The 17,314-nt window shown below is 40.7% G+C and overlaps 1 protein-coding gene across 2 annotated transcripts in view; it reads right to left on the bottom strand.

Moving 5' to 3' along the window:
• The window catches only part of PDS5A (PDS5 cohesin associated factor A), a 140,555-nt gene extending 125,345 nt beyond the window's left edge, over positions 1 to 15,210 (bottom strand). Inside the window, exons 1-2 of one of the 2 annotated variants that reach the window (XM_047855751.1) lie at positions 14,695 to 15,210; positions 13,700 to 13,877 (exon numbers count right to left, since the gene is read on the bottom strand). In XM_047855751.1, coding sequence (XP_047711707.1) covers positions 13,700 to 13,837 — 138 coding nt within the window. In that variant the 5' untranslated portion in view covers positions 13,838 to 13,877; positions 14,695 to 15,210. The remainder of the gene's footprint in view (positions 1 to 13,699; positions 13,878 to 14,694) is intronic. The other variant, XM_047855750.1, reaches the window with a different exon arrangement.
• Positions 15,211 to 17,314: the final 2,104 nt, after the last annotated feature.

Below are 17,314 nucleotides of genomic sequence, written 5' to 3'. Positions count from 1 at the left end.
TTAATATGAAATTTAGCAGTAAGTAAAATATCTTTCTGGGGTTCTCAGTGCATATTCTCTGTATCAAGAACACTGGAGGGACTGACTAAAAATATAGGGGGAAAAGTACAAAAATTGAGCCCACCTCTAAGCTACTAAATTGGGGGTGGAGGGTGGGAGATTACCACATAATCCAATTTTTTTAAGTTTATTTATTTATTTGGTGGGGGAGGAGCAGAAAGAGAGAATCCAAAACAGGCTCCAGCAAGGCAAGCGTTGAGCACGAGAAGGTGGGGCCCAAACTCAAGGACTGTGAGATCATGACCTGAGCCAAAATCAGAAGTCAGGAGCTTAACTGACAGAGCTACCCGGATGCTCCTCTAATTCTTTTTAAAACCAGGTATCTAATTATTTTTAATGTTTATTTATTTATTATGAGAGAATGAGATTCACTTTAAACATTTTTAAAAGATATTTTTTGAAAAAAATAAAATATTTTTTTGAGAGAGCATGCATGTGTATGCACATACATGAGTGGTGGGGAGGGGTAGAGAGAGAGGAAGAGAGAGAATCCTAAGCAGGCTCCTTACTGTCAGCACAGAGCCCCATGCGATGCTGGATCCCACTAACAGTGAGATCATGAACTGAACCAAAATCAAGAGTTGGACACCCAATTAACTGAGCCACCCAAGTGCCCCAGGTAATATTTAAGAATTCTACAAATCTAAGAACCACTAATGTAGATTAAAGTATGCTCATTATCTCCAAGATTTAAAATCTTCTGCATCCACCCCACTTTGGGTGAGCATGAGCCCTGTTTTAAAGCGGGTGAGCCCCATTTCTCTCTCCCTCTGCCCCTTGTGGGCTTCTCTCTCTCTCTCCCCTTCTCTCTGCCCCTTGCTCACTTATGCCCTCTTTCTCTCTCAAAACAAACAAACAAACAAACTTCTGCATCCAGTTAAAATCAGTAAATTTGGCACTCAGACTTCCATTCTGGCCAAGTAAGAGAAGTCAAAATAAGGAATATTAAGAGAACAATTCAACTTAGATAAAAAAAAAAAATAAGCAATACATAAATAATAAACATTTGAGATTTTCCATGGTAAAAAATATATATATGAAGGGGGGAAGGATATATAAGCATGACACTATTTTATTTTTTAATTTACATCCAAGTTAGTTAGCATAGCACAGACAATTTTTAGGGCACTGAAAATACTCTAGATGTTATTGTAAAGATGAATACATGTCAATACGCATTTGTCCAAACCCAAAGAATGTGCAATGCTAAGAGTAAACCTAAGGTAAACTATGGACTTTGGGTGGCTATGATGTGTCAACATGGGTTCATTGTTGATAACAAACGTACCATTCTGGTGACTAATACTTATAATGGGGGAAGTCATGCATGTGGGGGGAAGGAGATACAGTAAAACCTTGGTTTGTGAGCATATTTCATTCCAGAAACGTGTTTGTAATCCAAAGCACCATATGTCAAAGCAAATTTCAAGAACCACTGGCTCAATTGTGATCATGTGACATTCATATTGCCAGACATCCCTCGTTTATCAAGTTAAAATTTATTAGAAATGTATGCTCATCTTGCAGAACACTTATAGAACAAGTTACTCACAATTCAAGGTTTTACTGGATTTAGTGTATATGGGAAATCTATACCTTCCCTTCCTTCAATTTTGTTGTGAAACAAAAATTGCTCTAAAAAATAAATTCTTTTAAAAAATGTTTTAAGGGATTATTTAATAATATGGATATACTCATTCCGTATCATTCAATGAAAATGAAAACAATACATTTATAATATAATCAAAATTTTATTTAGAAAAATTTAAAAAAGGAATATGGACTCTGGGTGATGATGATGTGTTAATGTCCACCAGCCATAACAAAACATACTACTCTGGCACTAGATGTATGGGGAGGAGGAGGTGGGGAAAAGACGGGGAGATAGGAGGGCAGACAAAGTTGTTGGGAACTCTGTATTTTTTTTTTTTTTTTAGGTTTATTTATTTTTGAAGGAGAAAGAGACTGTGTATGCTCACAAAAGCAGGGGAGGGGCAGAGAGGTGGGGGACAGAGGATGCAAAGCAGGCTCTGCACTGCCAGCAGCAAGCCTGATGTGGGGCTTGAACACATGAACTGTGAGATCATGACCTGAAGAGCAGTGGAATGTTCAACCAACTGGGCCACCCAACTCTGTACTTTCTTTTTAATTTTGCTATGAACTAAAATTGCTCTTAAAAAATAGTCTATTTAAAAAAAGCATTAAGTGATTAATAAAAAAGTATAGAAAAATATAAAGAATTGAGACAGCAATAGTATAATTCTAAAAATTTGATATCACCTAAAATAAATGAATATAATAAACAAAATTATTTAACATTACTCCCAAGAGATCTAAAATCAATTTCATTTTATTACTGCCTGATGATTTCTACCACTTTTTTCAAAGCAATTTAGGTACATGCTTCAAGAAGAAAACCAATTTCTAAACTTCTGCCAAAAACAAACTAGTCTTCTTATACATGCTCACTCATCCTTTAAACATTTTTCTTCAATGATTTTCTTTCTGTACAATGAAAAATTTACCTCTACTTATTTTATAATGTCTAGATGAAGGATATTTAATTCAGACATTTGAAATTATAGGACAATTACACACTGCTACTGAACTTACTTTTCAAGTATTAAACTTAATAATTTGGCATCAATTTATTATTAACATTTGAGGACATGAGCTAAGTGAAATAAACCAGTCACAAAAAGACAAATACTGTGTGATTGTACTTATATGAGGGATCTAAAGCAGTCAAACTCTTACAAACAGAAAACAGAATGATGGTTGCCAGGGGCTGAGGGGGAAAGGAGTTAAGTGGGTACAGAGTTCCAGTTTTGCAAGATGAAAAAGTTACAGAAATCTGTTGTACTAACAATGTGCACATGGAAGGGGCAGAGGGAGGCACACAAAAAATGCACAGGGGCACCTCTTGATTTTGGCTCAGGTCATAATCTTACAGTTTGTAGGTTTGAGCCCCAGGTCCGGCTCTGCACTGACAGTGCGGAACTTGCTAGGGGTTCTCTCTCCCTCCCCCTCTCTCTGCCCCTCGCTTGCTTTCTCTCTCTCAAAATAAATATATATATATTTTAAATGCACATAGTTAACGATGCTGTACTGTGGACTTAAAAATGATTAAGATGATAAATTTTATGTTATGTGTTTTTCAGTACAATAAGGAAAAATCAAGCAAAGATTACATTTATCAGTGGAAATAAAGAGTTAAGTTATATATGTATGTATAAAAATTGAATACAAACAGGGGCACCTGGGTGGCTCAGTCAGTTGAACAGGAGATTCTTGATTTCGGCTCCGGTCACAATCCCAGGGTCACGGGATTGACACTTGCATCAGGCTCTAAAGATTCTCTTTCCCTCTCCCTCTGCCCCCTCCCCTGCTTGTGTTCTCTCTCCCCTAAAATAAAAACTGAATACAAACAGAAACCAAGTGTATATATATAAAACTGATAACATAATCATACAAAAGAATTCAAATTCAAGTAACTAATAAATATGGTACTCTGTACAACCCTAGGGGGACAAAAAAAACTGCAAAAAAATCTTGCAAGGGATACTGGTATAGCACTGAATTTTTTCTTGAGCTTAGATTAGGGTAGTACAAAGAAAACAAATTTATCAAAGTTAAGGGAAAACAGGATTTATACTGTAGGAAAAGGATGATACAAATAGGAAATGGAGGGGTGCCTGGGTGGCTCAGTTGGTTAAGCATCTGACTTCATCTCAGGTCATGATCTCATACTCTATGAGTTCAAGCCCCACGTTGGGCTCTGTGCTGACACCTCAGAGCCTGAAACCTGCTTCAGATTCTGTGTCTCCCTCTCTCTGTGCCCCTCCCCTGCTCGTGCTCTCTCTCTCTCTCAAAAATAAACATTAAAAAAAATTTAAAAAAAAAACAAAACAAATAGGAAATGGAGAAGTTTAAGAAAAACCGCAGTGCTGGGTTTTTTTTCTTTTTCTTTTTTAAGTAAGCCCTGCACCCAAGGTGGGGCTTGAACTCACAATCCCAAGATCAAAAGTTGCATGCTCTAAGGGTGCCTGGATGTCTCAGTTGGTTAAGCACCCATTTTTAGCTCAGGGTCATATCTCATGGTTCATCAGTTTGAGCCCCCCATCAGGCTCCACACTGGCAGTGCAGAGCCTACTTGGGACTCTCTCTCCCCCGCCTCCCCTGCTCATTCTCTCTCTCTCTCTCTCTCTCTCTCTCTGCTTCTCCCCTACTTACACGTGTGCTCTCTCAACATGAATAAACTTAAAAAAAAAAAGTTGCATGCTCTATAACTGTTCCAGCCAAGTGCCCCTGCAGTGTTGGATTTTAATTAAACATAATGAATACATGGTTTAAAGTATTTATGTACATTTCTTAGGTCTACACACTGAAAGGACCTGGATAAATTAAATCCTACTACCAATGTGAACATGATGCCAATGCCTAGACCTTGGTTTATAAACACCACTCTCTACTGAAAATGGAAATAGGCCTCTCTGGAAAAAATGAGCTATCCAAATCTGGGGCAAGAAAGCACAAGGTGAACAACTTGTACCAGAAAAAAAAAAAGAGGAGTGCTGAAAGACTCAGAGAGACATGTCAAAAAGATACTAGATGTTTCAAAAGGACACCAAAGCCAGCATGCTCATTTTGGGATAATTTGTCTCTCAAAGAGAATAAAGACAGTAATATATTATAATGCATTGAATGAAGAATCCATGACTATTTTTTTTTAATATTTAATGTTTATTTATTTATTTTGAGAGAGAAACAGCAAGAGAGAGAAAGAGAGAGAGAGAGAGAGAGAGAGAGAGAGAGACTGACTGACTGTGGGGGAGGGAGAGAGAGAATCTCAAGCAGGCTCCACACTGTCAGTACAGAACCTGATGCAGGGCTCAATCTCACGAACCATGAGATCATAACCTGAGCTGAAATCAAGAGTTGGACATTTGACGGACTGAGCCAGCCAGGAGCCCTTATGAGTAATTAAAGGGGAGTGGGGGCAGGCTCTTCCCTACGGATGTAGAAGGAATGATAGAATCTACACATGTAGCAGGAGTGATAGAGTCAAAAAAGGTGACATTTTATAACAACCAAAGTAGATGCTAAATCAGATAAGTAATTGCTGGAAAACAAATCAAACTGCCACCTTAAACATTCCTTATTAATTGCAAAGTGGGGAAAGGTACATTTACAATGTAAAGAGTTGACCAACTGTAACCAAGTGATCAAATTTAGCATAAACCAACTGGATAAAATGACATTTTACACCTCCTGATGATGCAACTAACTATACATTACCACTTGCATGGTAAAGTACTTGCTAAAAAAAGTTCAACCTGAATCTAAGCATGAGGCAATGAGACAAAAATAGACTATGGAACTCCTATAAGGCAAATGTTTCAAAAATGTCACATCGTAAATAACTCTCCCCTCCAAAAACAGTGACAGAAATTTCTAGATTAAAGTAGACTAAAGAAACATTACAAATGCAAATGATCCTGTACTGAAACTTGGATGGAGGAAAAAACCCAACTCTTAAAAAGTCATTTTTAGGGCAACTGGGAGAATTTTATTATGGATAGTATAACAGATAACTGTACCAATTTGAGTGTGATAATGATCATTATTCTAAGAAGAATGCTGAAGCATTCACAGGCAGAATGTCATGATTTCTGCAGGTAGCTCTCAAACAAAAAGTGTAGGTTTGTCTCCCTCTGGGTGCGTGTATATGGAGAAACATAAAAGCAAACAAAAGTAACAAAATGTTAACAATTGGTAAATCTAAGTGAAGGGATATGGGTGTTGAAGGTACAATTTTTTCCGACTCTCCAGAAGTCTGAAATGTCTCAAAATAAAAAGTTGAGGTAAATCTTTTTCTTTTTTTTTTTTTTTTTAAATTTTTTTTTCAACGTTTATTTATTTTTGGGACAGAGAGAGACAGAGCATGAACGGGGGAGGGGCAGAGAGAGAGGGAGACACAGAATCGGAAACAGGCTCCAGGCTCCGAGCCATCAGCCCAGAGCCCGACGCGGGGCTCGAACTCGCGGACCGCAAGATCGTGACCTGGCTGAAGTCGGACGCTTAACCGACTGCGCCACCCAGGCGCCCCAATCTTTTTCTTTTTAAAAAGAGAAAGAGAGAGCCAAGTGGGGGAGAGCAGTAGAGGGACAAAGAGAATCTTAAGCAGGCTCCATGCTCAGTGCAGAGTCCAACCTGGGGCTCAATTCCATGACCCTGGGATCATGACCTGAGCCATTGGGACAATCAACCAACGAAGCAACCCAGGCACCCCCCAAAAAAGTTGAGATAATTCTTTTTAGATAATTCCTAAAAAGGGGGTAGCACTGGAAAAATCATCATCATAATTAGGCAGAAATACTCTCTAGTAAAAAACTCAAATAATAAAAGAAACAGGATTTTAAGATCAAATCATGAGACTCTCCCATAATTTTTCTCTAACTAGCACATATAAAATTTTTTTTTTAATTTTTAAAAATGTTTTATTTATTTTTGAGAGAGAACGTGAGCATGGGAGGGGCAGAGAGAGGGGGAAACAGAGAATCTAAAGCAGGCTTGGCACAGTCAGTGCAAAGCCCAATGCGGGGCTCAAACTCAAGAACCGTGAGATCATGACCTGAGCTGAAGTCAGATGCTCAACCAACTGAGCCACCCAGGCGGTCCCCATTTATTAAAAAACAAACAAACAATTCTTACAAATTTTTCCTACAGTATTTAAAATAAACTTTACAAATTTAGCAAGTTGGCTGCAGATATATACTACTGTTTTTGAAATTAAGTGTTTTTCAAATTTATGAATACAGCTACAAAGTTTGTAGTTAGCATACTCTAATTTGTCATAAGAGCTCCTGTGGTAGATTAAAGATGGCTACAAATTCCTTTCTTCTTCCATTGAGAAGCAATCATTTTTTCTCCTATTGAATGTAGATTGGGCCACAACTACTTTAACCATTAAAGTAAGGTAGACATGACATTGCCAGTTCTGAACCAAGCCTTTAAAAAGTACCGGCAACTTCCTCCACAGTGTCTTAGAGCCCTGAAACCATGCAGAGAAGCCCAAAGATTACATCATAGATAGGAAAAAAGAGCACAGCTGAGTTCAGCCTTACAGCTGTTCCTTCCAAGGCACCAACTGTTTGAGAAGTCAGTGTGGATCTTCTAGACCAGTCTAGACACCAGCTGAATACTACTGAATGAGCACAGTAAGCAATGTAGAGAAGAATAATCAAGCTAAGCCAATACTTACCCAAATTCCTGATTCACAAAATTGTTAACAAGAAAATTTGCTCACAGATGTCAAAAGGTAGAAGCAACCCAAGTGTCCACAAATGAATAAACAAAAGTGGTTTCATACATACACACACACACACACAGACACACACATGTACACAGTGGAATATTATCCAGCCTTAAAAAGTAAATTCTGATACATACAATGTGGATGAACTTTGAAGACATTATCCTAAGTGAAATAAGCTAGTCACAAAAGGACAATATTGTATGATTCTTATACTAGGCTCTTAAGAGTAGTCAAATTCAGAGACACAAAGTAGAAAGGTGGTTGCCTAAGCTGGGGGAAGGGGGAATTAAGGAGTTACTGTTTAATAGATACAAAATTTCAGTTAGGGTACATGAAAAAGTTTTGAAGATGGACGGTAGTGATGGTTATACAACAATGTGAATGTGCTTGTTACCACAAAACTGTACTCTTAAAAATGATTGAAATGATAAAATTTATGTTATAGTTATTTTGTCCCGCACCCCTTACTTGCTCTTTTAAACACTAGGTTTGGGGTGTTTGTTACACAGCAGCAAATGACCAGAATAGTTCCTCTATGCAAATGGAAGTCTAAAATAAGAACTGTGCTACAGTTAGTATTACTTCACAAATACACATTGGCTATATTTTAGGGGTTCATTTTAAGAAATCTTGCCTATTTTTTTAAATATTTATTTACTTATTTTAAGAGAGAGAAAGTGCACAAGCAGGGAAGGAGGAGAGGGAGAGAAGGAGAGAGAGAATCCCAAGCAGGCTCTTTGCTATTAGCGCAGAGCCTGATATGGAGCTTGATCTCACAAATGGTGAGATCATGACCTGAGCCGAAATCAAAGAAGTCAGACACTTAACTGACTGAGCCACCAGGCACCCTGCCTATTTAATTTTTTAATTTCTTAGCAGAATCTTTTGCATTAAAACAAATATTAAAATATGATATATGGACAGAACTGAGACTAGAAGTTACATACTGAATTATATGTAAAATTAGCATCCTATGTGGCATTTAGGAATAAATAAAATTCTTTCATGGAAGTGAAAATAATTATAACCAAAGTATGCATTTCTGGGGTCCACCTGGAGGAAAAGAAAGGAAAAGATTTCATGGCCTTCCTGCCTCTAATCTATTCCTCCCCTCTCCCAACCTACATTTGATGAGAAAAGAGTGATGCTCTACCTTAATCAAGCACTCTATATCCTAATTCCTAACTATATCAAACAAGGCATACTACAGAAAGCAAAAGTGAGAGTGTGGGCCAGAGGGGAATTGTGGACACATAGAGGAAAGTGACAGAAAAACACAAAAACACAGAAATAACAGCTGGTGGGAGAAAAATGGGGGACATATTCACAACAATAAAACCCTACTACTTTATCTTTCCTAATTCTTAGCACCAAAGTAATAAAAATTTTGATTTCTGTGAAAAAAAGAATATGGCAGATTTGGGTATGGAGTTAATAGCCAGAGAACTGTCTGGGGGTACTGAGCTCTTAAGACCAGGTAATAAGAAATGGACATAAGAAATGATCTTTGGGGCAGCTGGCTGGCTCAGTCAGAGGAGCATATGACTCTTCGATCTTGGCACTGTGAGTAGAGGTTACTTAAATAAAAACATACATACTTAAAAAGAAAAAAGAAAAAAAAAAGAAACAAGCTTTAACCTGCCCGCCCCTCTCTCTAAAAACCAAGCCTTATCAAGGACTTCCCATTTCCAAAAAAGCAAGTAATGAACAAAATGTGAATAGCATGTAGTTCTCTGGTAATACATGATATGAGACAGATTGCATATAACAAATTGTGGGCAGAAGCACTTAATGGAACTTTGTACAACACTGTTCATAGGTATATTTGAGTATGTTATAAAAGTTATCAGACATGACTGCTACATTAGTTTCAGAATCCTTAACTATATAGAAGGCAGGCCATTTGTGAACTATTGATCTTGATGCTTAATGTAACCTTAGTAGTAAGCTACCTGCTATCCTTTCTAACAGATAACTAACTTTTGTACAGCATATAATTGTACCATATATAAGCAACAAAACTGTTTATATATTATTATTATTTTTTTTTTAAGTAGGCTTCACACCCAATATGGGGCTTGAACTCACAACCCTGAGATCAAGAGTTGCATACTCTGAGGTGTCAGGTGGCTCAGTTGGTTAGGTATCTGACTTTGGCTCAGGTCATGATCTCACAGTTGGTGAGTTCAAGCCCTGCGTTGGGCTCTGTACTGACAGCTCAGAGCCTGGACCCTGCTTTGGATTCTGTGTCTCCCTCTCTCTCTGCCTCTTCCCACCCCCCACCCCCCAATTCTGCCTCTCTGAAAAATAAATAAAACATTAACAAAAAAAAAAAAAAAAGAGTTGCATGCTCTACCAACTCAGCCAGCCAGGCAACCCTAAATAACAAAACTGTTAATGATCATTTTCAGCTTTCTGTAACTAGGGTTAGTCACAACATCTCAGACTCCATTTCTTCATCTGGAAAATCAGGACAAAACCAAATAACCTCTAAGCTACCTTTTGGTTCTAAAATTCTACATATCTACATTATCATCTCTGGTATATAATCTCAGATAAAAAGTTGGTTGCCATTCACAATATTTTCAAACTATCCTATTTCAAAAACAAAATTATTTCTCTATTCTATTACTATCTTTTCTAATCTAACATTCATTCACTGAACAAGTATCTGTTGGGCACCTATGTTCCAGGCATTAAATTTGGGAGTTGGCAGGGTATAAAAGTAAACAGACATGGTCCTTGTATTCGCAAAGATTACATACAAGTTGGGGAGACAAACCCAATACACATATGCATAAATGTATATCATAACTGTAATAAGTGATACGAAGGAATTAAAAAAATATGTAATGGGAAATCTAAGAGACCTCCTCTAAGAAGAACAAATGAGTGACAGAAGAACAAATGAATGACACATGAAGTTGAGACGGGCACACATATGGATCACATAATGTGGAATCAGTTTAGGCAGAAATGAACATGGCATGTACAAGGAAGTGACAGAAGGCCAGTGTGATTGGACATAAGAATATGTGAATTCCTTAGAAGCTGAAATTAAAACTTGCTTTTTTTTTTTTTTTGAGAGAGAGAGAGAGAGAGAGAGAGAGAGAGAGCACATGTGCCAGCAAATGGGAGAGGGTGAGAGGGAGAGAGAGAGAATCTTAAACAGGCTCCACGCCCAGCACATAGCTTGAAGCCCAAAGCAGGGTTCAATCTGACAGTGAGATTACGACCTGAGCCAAAATCAGAGTTGGATGCTTAAATGAGCCACCCACGCACCCCTGAAATTAAGTTTCTAATGTATCTAAGTGTTTTAGCAATTCCAAAGACCTACTCTAAGAACTACTTTCAAGAAAGTTTCAAAGCATCATAATACTTTCTAATGTTAAAAAAAAAATGCTGTCCTACATCTTGCAAAACAGCAAATTAACTTAGACTCCTTTCTCTTTTCACTTTACCATTTTCAAATGCATAATAAAAATCACAACTTCTTAGTTCTACTCAGTTTAGATTCCTTTGAAGGAAATCAGCTATAAGAATGAAAATAAATATGATGCTATTGGTTCTGGCTCTGCCATTTAGTTGCTCTATGACTGATCTTGGTGCATGTTACTTGGCCACTTTGGGCCGAATTTTCTCTTCTGTGAAATATGGGGAGTTCCAAAATTTCTTTAAACATCTTTGTAAGTCCACAATTACGGTTCTCTTGTAAAAATGCTTGTTCCATTCTTGAATACTGAAGAGAATGGACCAAACATCTCTGAATTCCACTGACCAAGATTTTACCTGCCTTTAAGCCCTGTTTGTATTTATACAGCATTTGAACACTGTTGCTATAATAAAAAAAACTACTGAATTTATAATACTGGTGCATAATGGTCTAATAAACACAAAAATTATCAAAAATAGTTAAACACTGTTAAAAATCTCCACTTCCTATGAGACAGTACTACTTTAACCAACCAGGGATTCCTAGAAAGTACAAAGTCAAAACAGATTTAGAAAAACAGGGGAAAAACAAAATCATAAGACTGTTCAGAAAATTTTTAAAAAAATTTTAAGATTTTAATGTTTATTTACTTTTTTTGAGAGAGACAGAGTGTGAACAGGGCAGAGGCAGAGAGAAAGGGAGACACAGAATCCGAAGCAGGCTCCAGACTCTGAGCTGTAGCCTGACTTGGGGCTTGAACTCAAGAACCTGCAAGATCATGACCTGAACCAAGAGTGGACATTTAACTGACTGAGCCACCCAGGCACCTAAGAAAAGCAAAATTTTAGCAGGATATTCAAAATGGTTCATATGTATGTTAATTTTAACTTCCACAAGAACTCATAAGAAATAGATATCCTAACCCAGGAGCACCTCAGTGGCTCAGTTGGTTGAGCATCGGACTTAGGCTCAGGTCATGATCTCACTGGTTGCTGGGTTTGAGCCCCATGCTGGGCTTTGTGCTGACAGCATGGAGCCCAAATTCTGTCTCCCTGCCTCTCTGCCCCTTCCCTGATCATGATCACTCTCTCTCAAAAATACACTTTAAAAAGAAAAAAAAAAAGATATTCTAACCTAATGCTCATTGTAAACTTGGTCATATGCCCATTTATATAACAGTATTTCTGATAATCTACCTTCAAGCACAGAAGTACATATAGTTGTAACTCTTTTTTTTTTTTAATGTCTATTTATTTTTGAGAGAGAGAGAGAGAGAGAGAGAGAGAGAGAGAGACCGGGAGCGGGGGAGGGGCAGAGAGAGAGAGAGAGAGAGAGACAAGACAGACAGACAGACAGACAGACACACAGAATCTGAAACAGGCTCCAGGCTCCGAGCAGTCAGCACAGAGCCCAACTTGGGGCTCGAACCCACAGACTGCAAGATCATGACGCAAGCCGAAGCCAGACGCTTGTGGTAACTCTTTTTTAACCAGATTATCCATCACCAGAAATCAAGATTTCAATATTCTTAATATGAAAATAAAAATTAAAAGATCTATACTTAACAGCTTTGTATTTCATAATTTTTCAGCATCTCCAAACATTCAATATAACCTTAAGGAGCATCAATCAAGCACCTCACTTCACATATACCTAGTATCAAGTTTATTTTAATGGAAGCTACTGTGTCCTCTTCCTTCCCAAGAGGCAACAAATTGCAGAATCTAATTAGATTTTAAAAACTAAGCTACAGGAATACTTTCAATATTCATTAAACACTCACAACATTGTAAACACTTACTAGGCACTACACTAAGCTCTAAGAACAAAGGGGCAAGATGATTCCCTAAAAATACACTTTATCAAGTTGCCCAAGATAGAAATACTATCAACATTGTTTCTTCCCTCACCTCCCACCAAGTCTAATTGATTTCTAAGTAGGAAACATTTCTTAGATCCTTCCCTACCTCTCTTCTCACTAACACAGCCCCACTTCAAGATTTCAACATCTTTCACCTACGTTCCTTTAACAGTTTCCTAGCAGGACTCCCTGCCTCAAATCTTTCCCTTTTGTTGCTCCAACCTAGCCCCAGTTGTGACAACCAAATGTCTCCAGGGTGGGAGTGGGGGTGGGGTGTCAAAGATGCCCTGGTTGAGAACCACTGCATCACGTTGATCCCTTGACAAAAACAGCACTTATCTTGTAAGGCTATGGGCAAAATCTATGTCTATGCAACAGAAAGCAAAAAAACTGACCAACCTAAGCTGAAACTTACAACTTTAATCTTAGGATCATCATGCTTTAAATAAGCTAACTTTATTAAAAAGAACTAAAATACTCTCTCTTGAAAACCCCTTTGAACATGTGGACCTAAATCATCACCTTACTTCAGTTCTGAATTTTGAAGTCAGTACATTTTGTCAAAGTTTAACCATACTAAATACATATTTAAGTTTCTGAATATTAGAAAATTGTGACAATTTAATAAAATGCCCTTGTGATTAAATCAGTCTCCTTAGAAGCTGATGAAAACAGGAACTTTCCTAGGCAAACTATTGCCTACATTTAAGGTTGTAATCTACTATGAGCAGTATTCTTATAAATATTTCTAGAAAAAAGTTATAGAAACACTTAAATTCTTATGTTTGAAAAAACAGGCACACTCCTTTTAATTTCCCATAATGATTATGTCTCTACAGAACTTACTATTCAAAGATATAGCCAAGACAGAACAATACTTCTCGGAGAGAGTAAAAAAGGAGACTATAAGATACCTAAGAAAACCTGGTAGGTGACACAGTAAAGGCCAGGCCTAGCAGTGCAGTAACAGGAGAGAGCACCTCCCACCACAGAGGCCTAAGTGTGAACACTGTGTCCAGATGCTTACCTTCAGTCGCTTGATCATTTCATCCGTGGTGATCTTGTCGGTGATCTCCTTTACCCCCGGCGGGTAAGCGATCTTCCCATCTGCACTCACGACGCCACAGAGGGCAGTGGCAGGCTTGGGCTGCGCGGTGAAGTCCATCCTGGGGGACAACTTTTCTTTCACAGTCCTCTACCGGCCTCTATCGGTCAGAAAACAAAAGTTCAGCGAGAAAGGGGAGACTTTGTAACCTCTTTTTTCATTTCAAAAATCTCTAATCTGCAAAGGGCGCTTTCTCCAGGGAGGCCGGAGACTCGGCTGCGGCCCCGCCGCTCGATCCTCCCGGGCCTGGACCCTGGTGGCCGCCCCGCCGCCCCCACTCACGCGGGCCCCGCCAGCCCCGGACCCACGGGGCTCTCCAGCACCAGCCGCCGCGGCCGCGGGAAGCGCCAGGCAGCGCCAGGAGTTTCCCATTCCACCTTTCACAATGAAATCCACCCCCAAGCACCGAGGTCCGAAGTTTGGGATCCTCCCGAGCCTGGCGAGGCCCCCAAGGCTCCGGCTCGGTCGGAGAGAAACCCCGAGTCCCCGCCCGGTCGGTCCCCTCCGGGAAAGGAGACGCGAGGCCTATAGGGCTCGGCTTAGGCCGCAAAACTAGGGACCCAACCGGACCCACACGCTACGGCGGCTCCAGGAGACGAACGCCTTTGCCGGGCCGAGCTTCGGGACCCCGGGCGTCCCCGCCACGCTCTCGCCCCTCCCCTGTCCCGCGGGAGGGGAAAACAAGCCGCCCTCCACCCCAAACCCCACGCCAGGAAGCGGCTGACGCGGCTCTGCACTTCACATTTTGTTCCTTCAACTTCGGGTGAGGGACCCTGGCGGCTTCTCTCGGCTCCGACTGCTCGGCGCCGTCCGGCGCTGCCCAGGCCTTACTGGTACCTCCGGGCAGCCCCGCCGGGCCTAGGTCCCGCGCCCCCCCCCCCCTCCGGTCTCCCCTTCCGTCCTCTCCCTCCACCAACCGAGGGCGGGAGCCGAGCCGCCGCCGCCGCCTTTACCTCCTCCTCCTCATGCGGGCGGAAGGTGCATCGAGCGCCCGGGCCTCTGTCAGGTGGTTGCGCCGCCGCCCCTCGTCGGGCTGCACACAAAGCGGCTCCGCGGGTCCCGCCGCCGCCGCCGCCCGCCCCGGAGCGGCGCTGGGGCTGGCGGTGCCGAGGAGGAGCAGCCGCCGCGGGGGGAGACGCGGGGCGACTGTGCGCTGGGCGGGGAGACACTGCCGCTCTCCGTCTGGCCGAGGAAGAGCAGCCTCAGAGAAGGCTCCTCCGGGAGCGTGTGCGCCTGTGTCCGCCCCGGACCCCCGCGGCCCGCCCGTCGGCACCTAGCGCCGGCCGGGTCCGCCGACCGGGACCCGGACGCCCCTTGCAGCGGCGCGCGCCCGGCCGTACGTGCCCCTGGGAGCCGGCGCTTCGCGCACACACCAGCCGGTCACGCGAGCGGTGCGAGAGCACGCGAGAGCAGGGAGCGCGCCTCGCTCCCTCCCCTTCCTCCACCGGCCGTGCCTCCGCCTCCCTCGGGCCCCGGGCGGCCGCGCGCGGGGCGGACAGCGCCGCCACCCGGTTGGCGCCAAGACTTGCCGCGCCGAGCGCCTCTGGGAGGATTGAAACCAAAGGGCAAGCAGAGGAGGAGCCCCTGTGGCGGGAAGCGAACCCGGTCCCGGCGGTCCTGTAAGGGTACGAGGGACGAAAGGAGCTTTACGTTATGCCGTGGAGATGAGCTCATGACTTTTGGGGATCATGAGAGACTTGACGGAACTGGTTGAAAGACTGTTAATTACTCGGTGAAAATGAACGGATTTCCTCTCCAGGGACAGAAGATCTGCAAACTGAGGAAAAGTTTTACAGTATGGCACAACATGAGCTACTCAGTCTTGTTTCTTCGGACAGTCACTGGAGTTTGCCCTCCCCTCTTTGGATTTCTAAAATTAATATTTTGAAAGTTGCAAAATATGAAATAGCATTGAGTCGAGTAGTTCTCAACGAAAGGTCTGAAACGTAGATTTCCGGACTCCACTCTCAAACCTAGAGAATAAGGATCTCTGAGAATGGCACCCAGAAGTGAGCATGTTTACAAATTAGCTAGATGGTTTTTGTGAATATGGGGAAAAAATAATATGTTTAAAAAGTGTTCTAAGTATACCCAGCATAACTTGTTCTTTCATCCAAAGGAAAACCCAATGCTGCAGGTTTGAGAAGTTTAATGTATTAAAAAAAAAAAAATGAAGCAAATGAACCTCAGATGCACACATATCAGAAGAGGAAGTTGAAAAAAGAATGCAATAATATGAAATAGCATTCAGCTCTTGAAACTGACCACTACCAAAGTTTAAAATTATATTCGATTATTATTTCTGATGGATATCCATTGGTGTTTACTGGGTCTGAAAAATATTAAAGGTACTGTACTCACTGAATTGTTTTTCAGATATATTACTCAAGGGAGTGATCGTCTTGGAATAGAACTGGCCACAGTTGCTGATTTGCTAGGACTGCCCCAAAGTCAATGCTTTGTTCTTGGACATTTAGAGTACCAGACAATCCATTGAACTTCAATGGTCATTAAAACCATCAAAATCTACTCTCTTATAGGCGCTCCCTCTCAAGGTGTTTTTTTTTTTTTTACCCTGTCACATTTAAATAACAAAAGAGTGGTGCTTTTCATTTTTATTCTTTCTCTGAGTAATTTACCCATTATTAAGTGGAGTTTTGTATATGCTCATAAATTTTAATTTTACACAACTTATGACTTTGTTAATATTGTTTGACTTTATGAACACTCACAAGACAGTAAGTCCTAAGGATTACAACACATAAATAAAACTGAATTTATACAATTCTGAAATTCAGGAATTCTGAAATCTCTGCTCTTAACCTCTTTCCTTAAACTTTATTTCCACTTGGAGTAAATGAGAAGGGATATGTTTATTTGTGCAGCAATTATTTAAAGTGCCTGCTAGCAAGGCTTTGTTTTGGGCACTGAGAAAAAAATTGATAGTGGGGAGAGGGACCAAAATCCCTGCCTGCCCTGGCGGAGCTTAATTCATTTGGGGAGAGATACACAAGAGAATAAATAAATTGCTATGGAAGAAAATGAGTATAGGAAGAATGCAGATCACATCTAGCCTTTTAGGCATTTTGGTCTTTGGAAGGACTTTGGCTTGTACTATAACTGAGATGGGGAATTGCTGAAGTATTTTAAACAGAGAAGTAACATGATATGTGTTTCATGAGCCAGGCAACTTTGGGCAAATTACTTAGTCTTTCTGTGCCTTATTTTCCTCATCTGTAAAACAGGGATAATAGTTTCTCTCTCAGAGGATCTTTATGAGGAGTAAATAAGTTGACATTTGTAAAGTGCTTAGAGTAGTAACTGGCACATACTAAACTGTACATAATTTATATACATACACACACACACACATATATATGTACATATAATATGAAAGAATCATTCTAGCTACTGGGTTGGAAACAGCATAGAGATGCAAGTGTAGAAGTAGAGTAACCAAGTATAAGACAACTACAAAAATCCCGAGGAAAGATGTTAATAAGGACCAGGTAATAACAGTGAAGATGATGAAAAATG

Source organism: Prionailurus viverrinus, chromosome B1, assembly GCF_022837055.1.
Source record: "Prionailurus viverrinus isolate Anna chromosome B1, UM_Priviv_1.0, whole genome shotgun sequence".
Taxonomy (NCBI): Eukaryota; Metazoa; Chordata; class Mammalia; order Carnivora; family Felidae; genus Prionailurus; species Prionailurus viverrinus.
Note: the sequence above shows the minus strand (reverse complement) of the source record. Positions and strands in the feature narration are given on the sequence as shown.